Raw genomic sequence first — 18,766 nt, 5'->3', positions numbered from 1 at the left:
ATAGCGTATTCCAGCTAGGGTAAATGTCTAAGGCAGCAAAAAGCTCCACATATTTGAAGAACTTCAAAAGTCCATTTGGCTGTGGTGGGGTCGATAAGAAGAGTAAGAAATAAAGTCAGAGATGGGGTGAGTTGGTGTACATCTCACCTAGACTATTTCAGGTTCCCAGAAGAATGGGCAGTAATGGAAGTGTGTTAAGTAGAGAAATAACACAATTTGATTTACATTTAAAAGGACTACTTGGGCTTGAACTTCCTGCAGTAGGGCAGGTGAGAAAACAGTGTCACAAACTGATGGGATGATAGTAGCAGATACAGAGAAGGAGGTGCATCTCAGATATGTTTTGGTGGCATAAAGGTCAGGGTTTGCTTCTGGATTAGATATGGAGCAGGAAGGAGAAAAGAATCAAAGAATACCCAGATTTTTGGTTTGAGCAGCTGGGCTACTGGATAATGACGCCATTTATTCAGATGGAGAAGACTGGGAGGAAGGAATTCTGTTAAATTTAAGATGTCTAAAGCTAGATTTACAAGCATGGAGTCCCAAGGAGAGAGCAGAACCGGAGATACAAATTTGGAAGTCTTCAGCATATCTAAGGTCATGAGCCTAGATGAAGTCAGATAGGGGGAGCTCATAGATTGAGAGGTTTGCTTAGAAAATACCTGGGTCATATTCTATCATAGTTGAGCATGAAGTTAATAGGGGAACCGAATTTAAGGAAAAATGATGAGTTCATTTCTAACAGGTTATATTTGAAGTCTAAGTGAAGATGTCGGGCAGGCGGTGGGATAGGAGTCTGAAGTTGAAGGGAGTGAGCCGGAGTGTGCTAAGAGGTTAAGTGCTTTTGTATACCCAACATATGCTAGGCACTCGACTAGGCACCACGTACATATTTAGAAATTCCTAATCCTTATATAGTTTTTCAAGGTATCTTGTTATTGACACTTGAAACATGAAGAAACTGAAAATCAAAGAATTCTTGTGCCCAAGGTCACAGTTAATAAGTAGCTGAGTGCAGATTCAAGGGGAAGGGGGCAAAAATCAGTGAGGCTCCTCTTTGTCCTGCAAGTTTCCTTCATGAAAAAGCATAATAGATAGGATGTGATGCAAACAGCTTATAAGATTGTTCAGGTGTATAACTTGAATAAAGGGATCTAATATCATTAAGAAATATCCATAAGCAGCTGAAATAAGAGACATGAAATAATTCCTTGTCAGTATTTTCCTAGGAAATGACTTTGCAGAACTAGAAGGAAATTCAGGATGTCATCAAAGCTATCTCCCTGTTTCAAAAGAATAAGAAGGAAATGGGGCACCTGGGTGGCTCAGTGGGTTAAGCCTCTGCCTTCGGCTCAGGTCATGGTCTCAGAGTCCTGGGATGGAGCCCCATATCGGGCTCTCTGCTCAGCATGGAGCCTGCTTCCCTTCCTCTCTCTTTTTGCCTGCTTCTCTGCCTACTTGTGATCTCTGTCTGTCAAATAAATAAATAAAATCTTAAAAAAAAAGAATAAGAAGGAAAAATAACTACATTAGATTCTAATAAACTCACTTTGTCATATGTTTTCAAATCATACTCTTGGGAATGATTTAACAACTCAGTCAGCCTGAGAAGTAATCAGTGGATTTTTGACTTGAGGAAGTACCCACAAAGAATCACAATAATGCACAATAACTGAATGCAACATTAACAATTTTAATAACAAATCAAGTTTTGTTTTGAAGTCTTTGATGTCATAAAATTGTTATAGTATTGTATACTTAAGGGGCACCTGGGTGGTTCAGTCAATTAAGCATCTGACTCTTGATTTTGGCTCAGGTCATGATCTCAGGATCGTTACACTAAGCCCTGCATCAAGCTTTTAACTGGGCGTGGTGCCTGCTTGAGAATCTCTCTCTCTTTTTCCTTCTGCCTCTTCCCCTGTCATGCTTTCTCTCAAAGAAAAACCAAAACCAAAACCAAAAACAAAAACAAAAAACAAAAAAAAACCCTATTAAAAATCACTACCCTATTTATCAGTGACCATTTATTACATTAAAATATAAAGAGTCACTAAGATGTATGAATGAATTTGTATATTTGAAGATAGCATGAATACCTGAAATCCTCCAAATTTTATATTAGAATTGGGACATACTAGTAAAAATTAACTTTTGGTAATTGTCATAGTCTTTGGATAGTATTCATGTCTCCAGCCTTTAAGATATTAGACTCTTCTTCAAGACTTAAGAGCCAGAGAATAAAATACAGACTGATGAGATACAAACTCTTGGCAAAAAGCTTAAAAAATGCAAATATTAAAATGACCCCTCAGAAGGGTTTATCCTTTTATTTTCCTTATGCTTTCTGTAACTAGGAGAATATACACTGATACTTAATGTTTGTGGTACACTAACACACTGAGTTCTGGGCATTGTTTGGTGGAGGGTAAGGCAATTTGTGTTTTTGGCACTTCTGCTTTGAAGAACAATCCTTTTAACAAGTAAGAATATGTATAACCTAGGAATGCAAATTCTGCTACTACAGGATAAGCTCCCCTTAGACTGCCAGTCTCATAAGGCCATGAGCCTTGTCTGTGTTTCAGCATGGCATCCCAAAAAGGAAACAAGAGCATAAACAAGATCCAGGAGTCACCGGAGCAGAGTTGTACCATAGAGATGGGGCAGCAGAAAGGGCACACAGTGGAGAGAGAGACCTGGGGTGACAGGTGCAGGAGGCACAAAGAAAGATGGGAAACAAAGTGGGCAGGATCATAGGGAGAGGAACACTGAGATCAGAAAGACAGACCAGAAAGACGGGAGGAGAGAAGAGCAAGGCGTGCAGGGGAGGAGAAAAGGAGGAGAGTGACAGTCAAGAGCAAAAGGGGGTTTAATGATCATGGGTAATAGGAGAGAGGAAGTACATGAGCCAGAGAAAGTGAGAGAGGAGGTGTAATAAGAAATCAGATACCCTGTTTAAAAGCATGTTTCCCATAGCAGGAACTATGGTAGTTTCATTCATTTGGATTAATTTAAAACTCTGTTTCCTTTGGGGGAAAAAAAAAAAAAAAACCTATGCTGAGTGAAATAAGTCAAGCAGAGAGAGTCTGTTATCATATGGTTTCACTTACTTGTGGAGCATAAGGAATAACACAGAGGACATTGGGAGGAGAGGAGAAATAAGTTGGGGGAAATCGGAGGGGAGATGAACCATGAGAGACTGTGGACTCCGGGAAACAAACTGAGGGTTTTGGAGGGGAGGGGTGTGGGGGTTGGGTAAGCCTGGTGGTGGGTATTATGGAGGGCACGTATTGCATGGAGCACTGGGCGTGGTGCCTAAACAATGAATTCTGGAACACTGAAAAAAATAAAATAAAAAATTAAAAAAAGACTAAATAATTCTGAAATCATCAAAAAGTCAATTATCTGCCAAATAAAAGACTGTAGTGATTAAGAGCATGGGTTTGAATACCACTGCCACCTAGAAACGTGGAGGCCTGGGGTAGGTTACTTAAACCCTCTGAGCCTCAGGGAAAAGGGAGATTGTATGATACCCCATCAAGGTGTGCCAAATAATAACGGCTTATCTAGTTGGCACTTGCTTCCCCTGCCAGGTGCTATTCTCTAACTGTTCTACATTCATTAACTCAATACTCACTATAACCTTATAAGGGGAGAAAATTGAGGCACCTAGAAGGTAAGTTGTCCTAGGCTACAGATCTTATTACAAGTGCAAGAAGTAGGCTTTTCACTTACTAAACCTGAGTTTAGTCTCAGAATTAGTACCTTTAATCAATACGTATACAACGTCTCATTAAAGACTAAGATAAGGTATAGAAACAGTTTAAGAATGAAACTGTCCTCAAAAATGATAGATCCTATCATTATCAAAACAGCAATTATAACTAGAGAAAAAAAGCCTCTTTTATACTGTTTCTTGAAGAACGATCTGGGTGGGCGCCTGGGTGGCTCAGTGGGTTAAAGCCTCTGCCTTTGGCTCAGTTCGTGATCCCAGTGTCCTGGGATCGAGCCCCACGTCGGGCTCTCTGCTCAGCGGGGAGCCTGCTTCCTCCTCTCTCTCCCTGCCTGCCTCTCTGACTACTTGTAATCTTGGTCTATAAAATAAATAAATAAATAAATAAATAAATAAATAAATAAATAAAATCTAAAAAAAAAAAAAAAGAACGATCTGGGTAATAAGAGCTAAACTCAGGAAAAATCAAGCAAAAGATCAATGTGTTATGACCAATTCATTTCACTAGTAATGGTCTCTTGAATAAGATACTTTTATTTTGGACCTTCTCTTCTTTCTCTTTTCTTTCACATAACCAGTCTGATGTTAGAATTCCATATTTCCTTCAGAATTACTCTTGGGATTGTCCTTTCTTCTCCTGAAGAACCTAGCAGGCCCATCACTGCTGAATTAATAAAATGAGAATTTGAAGCAAGGGAGATGAATGTTAGTGTCAGCAGATAAGAGCCAACCATTATAATGATATTCTTTGAATTGAAATGTTTTAATTGCTCTTCAAATCCAAAACCACTTGGAATCTTCACTGGCTGTGAAGACATGAATCAGTTTTAGCAGCTTGTGGTGACTGTGCCCAAGATGGCACTCAGGTCCTAGAAAAAGAGGAAGTAACTACCCTGTGCATTAACCAAACTCTGCGGTCCTGGGGTCATTCTGCATAACATATTATGGGTAGGTGAGAGTCAAATGGGAATAGAATTTTAAAACTCTGAGAATTTCTCCCTACAAGAATGAAACACATATACTCACTTTTTCATTGTAGATATCCCCAAGCATTGTACTTGCTTTCACAACATCTAGTCTTTGAAAATTGTTTCCTGCAATTTTCACAACTTTTTTCAAGTATTTAATTGCTTCTAACATCTCTCCTTGGCTGGAAAAAATAAAACAGGAAATTATTGGAGTATCATCTCATTTAATGTCACCATAAAGAGGAGAGATTTTGTGTCTTTGCTTTAGAAAGTGCAAAATGGTTCAGGATAACGAAATGTGAAGGGAAAATTTTAAAAAACAGGTGGCTTTTCTTTGTTGGAGCATACAGTGAGTTAAAACTTAAACCTTTAGACCCTCTTGTATGGCTGGTGGGATTGTAAAATGGTGCACATGCTTTGGAAAACCAACTTGTCAGATCCTCAAAAATTCTGATATACAGTTACCATATGACCCAGCAATTCCACTCTGAGATATATATATATAGATAGATATATATATATCTATATATATATATCTCCAAGAGAAATAAAAATATTGTGTCCATACAAAACTTGTACACAAATGTTCACAGCAACAGTATTTATAGCAGCCAAAAAGTGGAAACAAATCCAATGTTGATCAAATGAAAGAATGAGCACAATGTGGTCTATCCATACAATGGAACGTTACTCTGCTGTAAAACAGAATGAAGTTTGGTGATACATGCCACAGTATGGATAAACCTTCAAAACATGTTAAATGAAAGAAGCCAGTCACAAAAAAACACATATGTTATAATTCCATTTACATAAAGTGTCCAGAATATGCAAATCCATAGAAACAGAAAGTATAGTGGTTACCAAAGGCTGGAGAGAACAGTGCATGGAGAACAGCTGCTAAGAAGTATGGGGTTTCTTTTTGGAGTGACAAATATGATTCAACTTAAATTGTGGCGATGGTGGTACAACTCTGTGAATATAACTAAAAACTACTGAATTGTAGACTTCAAAATGGTGAATATATGGCATATGAATTCTATCTCAATGAAGCTGTCATTTTTAAAACCTCTGAAAAGGCTGAAATTTTCCACACTTTGCAAATGAAGACAGTCCTTTGTGAGGAGGCAATATGTGCTGGAGTTATTAGAACAAATATGATGAAAATGGAGTATTTAGAATTCCCCCAACCAGGATTCCAAAGAATGAGAGAGAGATATAGCCCCCAGATGGAAGGGCCTGGCTTCTGGAAGGCATGGCACAACCATCTGGCAAACTGCAAGACTTTATATAAGGAAGAAATAAGATTTCATTATATACTACTGAGATTTTGGGGATTGTTATAGAAACTGAAATTACCAAAACTAGCTAAAACAAGTTTGGCTATTTTTTTCCCCTCATAAAGAATTGAGGGGCACATCATTTTATTTTATCTTTTTATTAAAAATATTTCTGAATTTATTTTTTAAACTTTATTTTTTCAGTGTTTCAAGATTCATTGTTTATGCATCATACCCATACTCCATGCAATACGTTCCCTCAACAATACCTACCACCAGGCTCACCCAACCCCCCCCACCCCCCCCTCCAAACCCCTCAGTTTGCTTCTCAGAGTCCACAGTCTCTCATGGTCTGTCTCCCCCTCCGATTTCTCCCAACACCTTTCTCCTCTCCTTCTCCCAATGTCCTCTGTGTTATTCCTTATGCTCCACAAGTAAGTGAAACCATATAATTGAGTCTCTCTGCTTGGCTTATTTCACTCAGCATAATCTCCTCCAGTCCCATCCATGTTGATACAAAAGTTGGGTATTCATCCTTTCTGATGGAGGCATGATATTCCATTTTATATATGGACCATATCTTCTTTATCCATTAGTCTATTGAAGGGCATCTTGGTTCTTCCCATTAACAAGACAGTAAACAACAAGTGTTGGAGAGGTTGTGGAGAAAGGGGAACCTTCTTACACTGTTGGTGGGAATGCAAGTTGGTGCAGCCACTTTGGAAAACAGTGTGGAGATTCCTTAAGAAATTAAAAATAGAGCTATCATATGACCCTGCACTTGCACTACTGGGTATTTACCCCAAAGATACAGATGTAGTGAAAACAAGGGCCATCAGTATCCCAATGTTCATAGCAGCAAGGAGAGCATCATTTTAAAGATTTCAATGAATTATATTCAGAAACTTCTATCATTTGAATTCTGCTGCCATTTTATAAATCTGAGTCCCAAATACTCATCAGTTTTTCATGATCTGAATGCCACTTCAAGTATATACAAATCTTAGTTTTATAAGAGCAAGAGCTAAACAGAAAGGGGAGGGGGGAGTGGAAAGACTCTAAAAATCTCTCCAAAGGACATAATTATTTGAAATTTGAAAGCAAGTCTAAGGAGACATCAGTTGTAGTGATGTCCTATGTGAAGAATGCTTAGGGACCCACAGAGAGGCACACTCTCATAAGGGCAAACAAGATTAAGAACCAAGATAAAAAATATTTGTGCAACCAAAGAGACAGTAATTTTTGAAAACAGCTATATTTAAGGTATAATAATACCGTGACTGATTTTGTACAGAAGGCTGAAGACAAAGTCCAGCTCAAGGGATATTTGGCTGCTGATTCAGGGACATGCCATAAACAAAATTCAGTAGACCTTCTGACTCTCTGGATTTTATTTTTTTTTCCCAATTCCTAACAGAATGGTGAATGTAAGATTATATGAAATTCTATTGTTAAATCATATCAGAACCACTGAAAATATGTATTAATGTGACAAAATCCAGAATTTAGAGATTTTAAAATAACCAAAAACTTACAATTATAATCTTCAATTAACTATGATAAAGGAGAAACTCTTATTTCTCCATGTCTCTGAACCCCTAGAATTTCCCTTTGTTTTCAGAGGCCAGAAGTTCCCAGTGAATACCTATGCCATGACTCAGTAATTCACAGAGTGAAATTCTGAAATGCAGAGGTCATTTTGCAATTGAGCTGCTCCTCACATGGGCATTTCTCACTTTAAACTGCAAGGACTTACTCAGAGGAGCTCCGGATATAGGGTAATAAATGTGGCATATACAGAAGCTTTGCTACAAACCTTTCCTCATGTTTTAATATTTCTGAAATCAGGATGACTTATAACAGGTAGGCATCTTATAATCATTGTCAGGTGGGGAACAGTCAGGTCATAGTTGTTGCTGTAGAAACGGATTAGGTTTATAGTCCTGGACATGAAGCAACAATTGCAATGCCTTGATACTTCTGTTAACAACTATTTAAAAATAATTTCAGAAAGGGATAAGAGTACTGGTTGTTTTCTGAAAACCTTTCTGAAATCTTCTGAAAGTTAAAAAAATGCCAATTTCAAAATGGGTAAGCTGAATGTCCATGACTTGGAAAAAAATACTGGAGATGATACTGGAGCACTATTTTAAGAAAGACCACAGTACCAATACTTTTGGTAACACACAAAAGTGTGTGGTAACACCAAAAAAAAAAGTTTGGGGAAAAAATACTGACAATTCTAATTTAAAAGTGATTCAGAAGAATTGGACCTGGAATGCAAATATGTTTGAGGTGTATAATCAGTTTGTATTTTTTTATATGAATGCTTAAGAGTAATGAAAATATGTGTGTAAATGAGCCTAAAATAGCTCTTTTATTAATTAGAAAAACAAAATTCTAAGCAATAGAAGTTATTATGTTATAGTTTAGTTAGAATTTTGGGGAGGTAGTATGTAAGGTACATTGTCCAGTAGAAATACTCTTAGATTCAATGAAATCTAAAAATAAAGTTACTTTTTCAGTATAATGGACTTCTTCATTATAATAGGTAGTTCATAAGCTAGTAAATTTTCGATTAAATCTTCTAGGAAGTTTAAAATTCACATTGAATTTATATATACATGATATGTAACTAGAACATTATGAGCACAACTCTAAAACTGGTCTAATTACTTAATAGTTATAATAAATCTCTACATGTATTTATCCATTTTATTTAATTTTATGCAAAAACAAAAACATCTAAATTTTTGTCCTTGTGTTTATGTCATACGTATATAATCATAAAGCAATCATATATTCAACAGCCTTGTTTATATAGTGGGCATCAAAATATCAACATTTCTAACCTTAAAAATTTACTTGCAAAATGGCATTCATTTACTTGGCTGCAGTGAAAATGGCAAAATTTAATATTCACCTAAAATCTCTGAGCAAATAGAACTCAACATAGAATATTTTTTTCGCCAAATGTCTATAATAGATAACTAATGAACTATATTATTACCACATGCAATAAACAGTTGAGAAAGCACTTCTTGAAAAAGTAATATAAATAGTAATATTGGATTTTCAGTAGCAAGAATTTATTTTTATTTAAATTCAGTTAGCCAACATATAGTACATCATTAGTTTCAGATGTAGAGTTCAATAATTCATCAGTTGCATATAACACCCAGTGATCATCACTTCATTGCCCTCCTTAATGCCCATTGCCCAATTACCCATTCTTCTACCCACCCCCACTCCAGTAACTCTCAATTTGTTCCTATAGTTAAGAATCTCTAGTGGTTTTTCTCCTTCTCTGATGACTCCCCTATGATCCTCTGAGCTGTTTCTTATATTCCACATATGAATGAAACCATATGATAGTTGTCTTTCTCTGACTAACTTATTTCACCCAGCATAATACCCTCCAGTTCCATCCACATCAATGTAAATGGTAAGTAGTCATCCTTTCTGGTGGCTGAGTAATATTCCAGTGTATATATATACTACACCTTCCTCATCCATTCATCTGAGGATGGACATCTTGGTTTTTCCCACTATTTGGCTATTGTGGACATTGCTGCTATAAACATTGGGGTGCAGGTGTCCCTTCAGATCAATACATTTGTACCTTTGGGATAAATACCTAGTAGTGCAATTACTGGGTCCTAGGGTAACTCTACTGAGTCCTAGGGTAACTTCTTGAGGAACCTCCATACTGTTTTTCAGAGTGGCTGTACCAGCTTGCATTCCCACCAACAGTGGTAAGAGGGTTCCCCTTTCTCAGTGGCAAGAGTTTAAGACCTTTTTTTACATCAGAAATGGTTAGTATATGGAGTAAATTCATGCAAAGATATTTTAATAAGTTTAGAATATTCATAAAATAATCCCACAAATGGGCTGAGTGTGTCAGAATCACTAGTGGGTAAATTAAAAATTATTTGGCTGTTGTACAAAATTAACTAGCGCTACTAGGAAATTATGTGTACAACCACGGTGAAGAGTTATCTAAGATTAGAACTTATATTCAACTTGGAAATAATGTCCACCTGCCTTGTTATTTCTATTCTTAATTATTCTTGGGTATCATTGTCATGCAATATTATATTAGTTTTGGGCTTACAATGTGATGATTCAACACTTGTCTCCACTGTGAAATAATCACCACCATAAGTCTAGTCACCATCTGTCTCCATAAAAAAGATACAATTTTTTTTCTTTTGATGAACACTTTCAAGATCATTCTCCTTCAGCAGCCTTCAAGTATGCTCAACACCACTGATTGGAGTTGCTCTGCGGCACATCACATCCCCATGATCTATTCACTTCACAACTGGAAGTCTGTACCACCCGACCCTGTTCATCCCTTACACTCAACCCCTAAAACCCCTTCTCCCTGGCAACTGCCAGTCTTTTCATACACATGAGTTTCATTTCGCTTTGTTTTGTTTGTACAGTTTTTTTCAGATTCTGCATATAAGTGGCCGCTTAAGTATTTATCTTTCTCTGCCAGACTTATTTCACTTAGCTTAATGCTGTTAAAGTTCACCATGTTGTCCCAAATGGCAAGGTTTTATTCTTTTTTTTTTTTTTTTATGGCTGAGTACAATTCTGGTGTGTGTGTACAATTCTGGTGTGTGTGTGTACTATATCTTGCTCATTCTTCCTATTGATGGAAACAGGTTATTTCCCTATCTTGGCTACTATAAATGCTGCTGCAGTGAACACAGGGTGCATATACCTTTTCATGTCAGTGTTTTCATTTTCTTCAGATAAATATCTAGAAGTGGAATTGCTGGATCATATAGTTCTACTTTCAATTTTTTGAGGAAACTCCATACTGTTTTCCACAGTGGCTGCACCAATTTATATTCCCACTATCAGTGCACGAGAGCTCCCCTCTCTATGCCCTTGCCAACATTTGTTTCTTGTCTTTATGATAACAACCATTTGAGTAGGGGAGAGGTGATACCTCATTAAGGTTTTGATTTGCATTTCTCTGATGATTAGTGATACTGAGCATGGCCTATTGGCCATGTATATGTCTTCTTTGGAAAAATGACTGTTCAGATCCTCTGCCCATTTTTTAATTAGATTGTTTGGTTTGTTTACTTATTTATTTATTGCTATTACATTATGTGCGTTGTTTATTTATTTTGGATATTAACTCCTTATCAGATATATGATGTGCAAATATTCTATTTCAGTAGGTTGCCTGTATGTTTTGTTGATAATTTGTTTTGCTGTACAGAAGAAACTTTATTTTGATGTAGTCCCCCTTAATTATTTCTGCTTTTATGCCTTTGTTTTTGGAATTAGATCCAGAAAAAAATCACCAAGACATACATCAAAGAGCTTAGGGCCTACCTTCTCAGAGTTTTATGATTTCAGGTTTTACATTTGTCTTTAATCCATTTTGAGTTAATTTTTTCTGCACGCCGTAAAATAGTAGTATAGCTTCATTCTTTTGCATGTAGCTGTCCAATTCACCTAACCATTTATTAAAGAAGCTATCCCTTTCTCATTGTATATTCTTGGCTCTTCTTTTGTAAATAAATTGACCATATATATATATGTGGGTTTATTTCTGGACTCTCTATTCTGTTCCACTGATCTATGTGTCTATTTCTATGCCAATACTGTACTGTTTTTGTTTGTTTTTGTTTTGTTTTGTTTTAAAGATTTTATTTATTTATTTGACACAGAAAGAGAGCACAAGGAGGCAGAGTGTAGATAGAGGGAGAGGGAGAAGCAGGCTCCCTGCTGAGCTGAGAGCCCAATGCAGGGCTTGATCCCAGGACCCTGGGATCATGACCTGAGCCAAAGGCAGACACCCAACCAACTGAACCACTGAGACTCCCTGTTTTTGTTTAGTTTTTAAAAGATTTTATTTATTTGAGACAAATAGAGAGTGAGAGAGTGAGCACAAGCAGCGGGTAGGGAATGAGCAGGGAGTCTGGTGTGGGGCTCCATCCCAGGACCCTGAGATCATGACCTGAGCCAAGGCAGATGCCCAACCAACTGAGCCACCCAAGCACCTCCATACTATTTTGATTATTATATATTGATTGATTGAAAGATTTTATTTATTTATTTGAGAGAAACAGAGATAGCGGCAGAGATAATGAAAGAAAGAGAGCACAGTGGAAAGAGAGGGAGAAGCAGGCTCCCCAGTGAGCAGGAAGCTTGATGCAGGGCTCTATGAAGGGCTCAATCCCAGGACCGTGGGATCATGACCTGAGCTGAAGGCAGAATTTAACCAATTGAGCCACCCCGGGTCCACCGATTATTATAGATTTATAATACAATTTGAAATTAGGGAGCATGATGACTCCAGCTTTGTTTTTCTTTCTCAAGATTACTTGGACTATTCAAGGTCTTTTGTGGTTCCATATACATTTTACGATTGTTCTAGTTCTGTGGAAAATCCCATTCAGATTTTGATAGGGATTGCAGTAAACATGTAGACTGCATTGGGAAGTATGGACATTTTAACAATATTAATTCTTCCAATCCATGAACACAGAATATCTTTCCATTTATTTGTGTTTATTTCATTAATGTCTTATACTTTTCAGTGTACAGGCCTTTCTACCTCCTTGGTTAAATTTAATCCTTGATATTTTATTCTTTTTGATGCCATTAGAGATGGGGTTTTTTCCTTTTTTCTTTTAAAAAGTTTTTTTTTTTTTTTTGAGAGAGAGCAAGTGAGTCGGGGAGGGGCAGAAGGAGAGAATCTTTCAAGCAGATTCCCTGCTGAGCACAGGACCCAATGTGGGGCTTGATCCCATGATCCATGAGCTCCTGACCTGAGCTGAAACCAAGAGTCAGATGCTTAATCAACTGAGCCACCCAGATGCCCCGGGACTGTTTCTCAATTATTCTTTCTAATAGATTGTTGTTAGTGTATAGGAATGCAACAAATTTTCTTTTATTAATTTGTATGCTAAAACTTTACTGAATTCACTTATTATTTCTAATAGTTTTTGGTGGAGTCTTCAGGATTTTCTGTATATTAAGTCATGTTGTCCACAAATAGTGAGTGTTTTACCTCTTTTTTCCAGTTTGGATAGCTTCATTTCTTTTTCTTGCCTAGTTGCTGTGGCTAGGACTGCCAATACTATGTTAAATAAAAGTGGTGAGAATGGGAATCCTTGTCTTGTTCCTGATTTTAGAGGAAAAGTTTTCAGCTTTTCACTATTGAATATAAAATTAGCTGTGGCCTTTTCATATATAGTCTTTACTATGTTTGACATTCATTCCCTCTCTATCCTTACTTCCTTAAGAGTTTTTATCATAAATGGATGTTGAATTTTGTCAAATGCTTTTTTCTGCATCTATTGAGATGATTATATGATTTTTATCCTACATTTTGTTAATATGGTGTATCATGTTGATTTTTTTGACTTCCCCTTTAATTTCTCCTGTCCTTGACCCACTGGCTGTTCAGTAGCATGTTGTTTAATCTCTCTATATTTGTGATCTTTCTGTTTTTTTTTTTTTTCCTTTGTAATTCATTTCTGGTTCAGACCACTGTAGTCAGAAAAGAGGTTTTATTTGATTTCAATGTTCTTAAATTTATTGAGACTTGTTTTGTGCTGTAACGTATGATCTGTTGTGAAGACTATTCCCTGTGCATTTGAGAGGAATGTCTATTCTGCTGCTTTTTATGGAATGCTCTGTGTATATCTATTATGTGCAACTGGTCTAATGTGTCACTTAAGGATGATGTTTCCTTATTGATTTTCTATCTGAGTGATTGATGTAAATGGGGTAATAAAATCCTCTACTTTTGTTGCAATGCTCTCAATTTCTTCCCTTAGATCTTTTAATATTTGCTTTAGGTATTTAGGTGCTCCTATATTAGGAGCATAAATATTTACAAATGTCATATCTTCCTCCGGGATTAATCTCTTCATCATTATGTAATTCCCTTCTTTGTCTTTATTACAGTGTTTGTTTTAAAGCTTATTTTGTCAAATGTAAGCTTAGCTACCCCAGCCTTCTTTTGGTTTCCAGTTGTATGAAACATTTTTTTATCCCTTCACTTTCAGTCTAAGTGTATCCTTACATCTAAAGTGAGTCTCTTACAAGCAGCATATAGATGGGTCTTTATTTTTTTTATTATTCATTTAGCAACATTGTGTCTTTTGATTAGAGAATTTAGTTCATTTACAACTAAAGTAATTATTGACAGGTATGTGCTTATTGCCATTTTTTAAATTGTTTTCTGGCTGCTTTGTAGTTCCTCAGTATTCCTGTCTTCTTCTTTTGCTCTCTTCCCTGGTGGTTTGATGACTTTCTTTAGTGTAATGCTTAGATTCCTTTCTTATTATCTTTTGTGTATCTACTATAGGTTTTTGCTTTATGGTTACCATGAGGCCCACATATAACAGCTTATATATCTAACACTTTATTTTAAGTTAATAGCAACTTAAGTTTGAACACATTTTAAAACTCTACATTTTTACTGCCTCCCACTCCACCTCTTAGTTTTTGATGTCATATTTTACATCTTTTTATTTTTTGTATTCCTTAACTAATAGTTATTTTTACTAGTTTTGTCTTTTAACCTTCATAAGAGTTTTATCAGTGACTAACCTGTTAACTTTACTATATATTTACCTTTACCAATGAGATTTATACTTTAATATGTTTGCTTGTTACTAATTCATGCTTTTTTTTCTTTTAGCTTAAAGTAGCTCCTTTAACATTTTTTTGAATATGTAATATACGTTTTTTATTTAATTTCTTTTCAGTGTAACAGAATTCATTGCTTTTTAGCCACACCCAGTGTTCCGTACAATAGGTACCCTCCATAATACCCACCACCAGGCAACCCCAACCTCCCACCCCCACCCCTTCAAAACCCTCAGATTGTTTTTCAGAGTCCATGGTTCATCTCCCCCTTCAACTTCCCTCAACTCTCTTCTCCTCTCGATCTCCCCATGTCCTCCGTGTTGAATATGTAAGTTTTTTTTTTCTTTCATTTTGAAGTATTTTAATGTGAGTATGATAATTTCCAACTGCTGTAACATTTCTTTTAAAGTCAGTTTGTGTTGATGAACTTCTCTAGCTTTTACTTGTCGGGAAACCTTTGTATCTCTCTTTCAGTTCAAAATGATAACCTTGCTGGGTGGAATATTTTTGGCTACAAATTTTTTCCTTTCAGCTTTGAATATATTATTAGCCTTCTTCTCACCTGCAAAGATTCTGTTGAAAAATCTACTGATAGTCTTTGGGGTTTTCCTTGTAGGTAACAACTTGCTTTTCTTGTCCTCCTTTTAAAATTCTCCCTTTATCTTTAACTTTTGATATTTTAATTGTAATGTATTTTGGTGTGGATATTTTGGGTTCGTCTTACTTGAATCTATCTGGGATTCCTGGATATTGGATGTCTGCTTTCCCCCCCATGCTAGGTAAGTTTTCAGAAATTTATTTCTTTTCTCTTTTTTAATTTTTTTAATTTCAGCATAACAGTATTCATTGTTTTTGCACCACACCCAGTGCTCCATGCAATCCGTGCCCTCTCTAATACCCACCACCTGGTTCCCCCAACCTCCCACCCCCCGCCCCTTCAAAACCCTCAGATTGTTTTTCAGAGTCCATAGTCTCTCATGGTTCACCTCCCCTTCCAAATTCCCCCAACTCCTTTCTCCTCTCTAACTCCCCTTGACCTCCATGCCATTTGTTATGCTCCACAAATAAGTGAAACCATATGATAATTGACTCTCTCTGCTTGACTTATTTCACTCAGCATAATCTCTTCCAGTCCCGTCCATGTTGCTACAAAAGTTGGGTATTCATCCTTTCTGATGGAGGCATAATACTCCATAGTGTATATGGACCACATCTTCCTTATCCATTCGTCCGTTGAAGGGCATCTTGGTTCTTTCCACAGTTTGGCGACTGTGGCCATTGCTGCTATAAACATTGGGGTACAGATGGCCCTTCTTTTCACTACATCTGTATCTTTGGGGTAAATACCCAGTAGTGCAATTGCAGGGCCATAGGGAAGCTCTATTTTTAATTTCTTGAGGAATCTCCACACTGTTCTCCAAAGAGGCTGCACCAACTTGCATTCCCACCAACAGTGTAAGAGGGTTCCCCTTTCTCCACATCCCCTCTAACACATGTTGTTTCCTGTCTTGCTAATTTTGGTCATTCTAACTGGTGTAAGGTGATATCTCAAGGTGGTTTTAATTTGAATCTCCCTGATGGCTAGTGATGATGAACATTTTTTCATGTGTCTGATAGCCATTTGTATGTCTTCACTGAAGAAGTGTCTGTTCATATCTTCTGCCCATTTTTTGATATGATTATCTGTTTTGTGTGTGTTGAGTTTGAGAAGTTCTTTATTTCTTCAAATGAGTTTTCTCCCCCCTTTCTCTCTCTCTGGTCTCTTCTAGGACCCTTACGTTATAAATATTATTCTTTTGTTGTTGTCTCTAAGGTCTTCTGAGCTATCTTCCCTTTTTAAAATTCTTCTTTCTTTTTGCCACTGTATTTGGGTGAGTCCCACTGCCCTGTCTTCTAGATCACTGATCCTTTCTTCTGCTTCACCTAGTTTGCTGTTGAACCACTCTAGGGTATTTTTCACTTCAGTTATTGTATTCAGCTCTGTGACTTCTGGGCTTTCTTATATTTTCTATCTCTTTGGTGAAGTTCTCACTGTGTTCATCCATTCTTCTCCCAAGTTGTTGAGCACCTTCATTACATTACTTTTGATTGTTTATCAGGTAAATTACTTAGCTCCAACTCATTAAATTTTTTTTCTGAGGTTTTATCTTGCCTTTTCATTTGGATCATAATCCTCTGTTTCCTCATTTTTCTTGATTCTCTACATTTGTTTCTATGTACTAGGTAAAACACTACCTCTTCCAGTCCTGAAGGAGTAGACTTGTATAGGAGATGAAACTCGTTGTTCAACATTGCTTTAGCTCTTGGTTATCTCTTGAACCTTTGTCATTACCTAAGCAACCTGGTTTATTTTTGATAGGTCCCAGGTGTTGAAGTGTGCCAAGACCTGTCAGTTTCCCAAAGGAAGGGATCTCAGTCATCACCTACTTTCAGGCTGATTAGAAGACAGATGGTCAGGCAGCAGCTTTAAAGTATTCAAATATACATAGCTCTGTGGTTCTATCATTATAAATCCTGCTGACCTTCAGACCAGGTGACCTGGAGGTGTCCCTTGGGTGACAGTTGCAAAACTTGGGGCTTCAGATGAGTGTGTAGTGTACTTTCTGTGAGGCATCACTGCACTGCAGAAAGGCCTAAAGAATCCAGAAAGATGGACCTGCATGCCTACATTCCCTGAGAGCCCCTGTGCAGCCTCTAGGTATGTGGAAAACTTGAAGTTTGCCCTTCAGACTTGTGTCTGAATAAATAAGCATCTTCCAGAGAAAGATTGGGAGTGTTTCAGTCTTCTATCTCTGTAGTACCCTTGGGATGTTAACCCGATGTTAACTGTCTCTGTTACAGTCCCACGGGTCCCAGGAATGCAGCCCCTCTGGCTATCAGAGCCAGGTGACTGAGGAATATCTCCTGTGTAGACTTCATGTGTCCAACAGTTTTAACAAGACAGCAGGAAAGCACAGAACTGGGGCATACTTGCTTGAGCTATCATGATAGAGAAAGAGTGCAAAAATGGCACCCACCAGTGCCTCTGTCCCTGGAGAGAGTCCCATTGGCCTCTGCCCCTCTGGCATATGCTTTAAGATTAGCAAACTTCACATATAGTCTATGTACTTTTCAAATTGCTACTTTTATGCTTGACCCCGGGATAAGTTAGTCTGCATACAAGCTCTTTAAGAGAAGTACTCTAGTCCCTACAGCCCATTGGGTTTCCCGGATGTGAGCTTTACTGGTTTTCAAACCCAGATATTTTGGGGGCTTGTCTCTCCATTGCAGGTCTCAGGGGTTGGGGTGCCTGATGTGAGGAATGAACCCCTCATTCCCTGGGGAGAAGTTACGGATTTGTGAAATCACTCCCGATTATGGATTGCCATGTTGCAGGTGGGGTTTTGATAAAAATGCATCTCACCTCTCCCACTCATCTAGATGTGGCTCTTCTACCATTTGTTGTAAAGGAGCTGTTAGCTAGTTTTCAGATCTTATTCAGAAGGAACTATTCCATAGGTAGCTATAGATTCAGTGTGTCTATGGGAGGTGAGTTCAGGATCTTCAAATGCCACCATCTTGGATGCCCTTTCTCAAGCTGCCTTTAAACACTGACTAAAATTAAATATTTTGTCTACATGCTATTTTTATATGATCTGTACAGAAATAAACAGCAGCTCTGAGTAACAACTGCATTGTTAAGCCACAGTCTTTGATCTATACTAAATATTTAATAAAACCAGTCTTCACATGTCAAAAAAGAGGGGTGAGTTTTATGGTATATGACTTATATCTCAATAAAGCTGTTATTTTTTAAAATAATACCTTTAAAAAGTTTATAAAAGGTGAAGAGTAGTTTGTTCTTGCAAGTATCCCTTAGCTGTGAAATCTTAGGTGTCACTAAAGTCATCTATGTAAGTTACTATAAATATACTGGCAAAATGCTTAGAATGACATACAGTTACTATCAGAGTGCTTAGCATATACTAAGCTTCCTATATTTTTAAATAAAGGAATGCTTGAAAATTTGAGAAAGGAAATGATTATGCAATACTCATTTGTGTATAAATGTGATAAATTTGATAAATTGTGAGTATATCAGTCATTGGATATTTGGAGTCCATGACTGTCAACTCTTGTCTCCTGATATTTTGGTAACATCATGAACCTCTTTCTATTTC

General features: G+C 37.1%; 1 protein-coding gene across 5 annotated transcripts in view; it reads right to left on the bottom strand.

The window, feature by feature from the left end:
* The window catches only part of TTC29 (tetratricopeptide repeat domain 29), a 224,811-nt gene that overhangs the window by 78,651 nt on the left and 127,394 nt on the right, over nucleotides 1–18,766 (bottom strand). For all 5 annotated transcript variants that reach the window (XM_032855563.1, XM_032855561.1, XM_032855564.1 and 2 more), the window contains one exon: nucleotides 4,757–4,880. In XM_032855563.1, coding sequence (XP_032711454.1) covers nucleotides 4,757–4,880 — 124 coding nt within the window. The remainder of the gene's footprint in view (nucleotides 1–4,756; nucleotides 4,881–18,766) is intronic.

Source organism: Lontra canadensis, unplaced genomic scaffold, assembly GCF_010015895.1.
Source record: "Lontra canadensis isolate GAN:19392208 unplaced genomic scaffold, GSC_riverotter_1.0 scaffold10, whole genome shotgun sequence".
In the NCBI taxonomy this organism is placed as follows: Eukaryota; Metazoa; Chordata; class Mammalia; order Carnivora; family Mustelidae; genus Lontra; species Lontra canadensis.
This window is presented reverse-complemented; position numbering and strand designations above follow the sequence as displayed.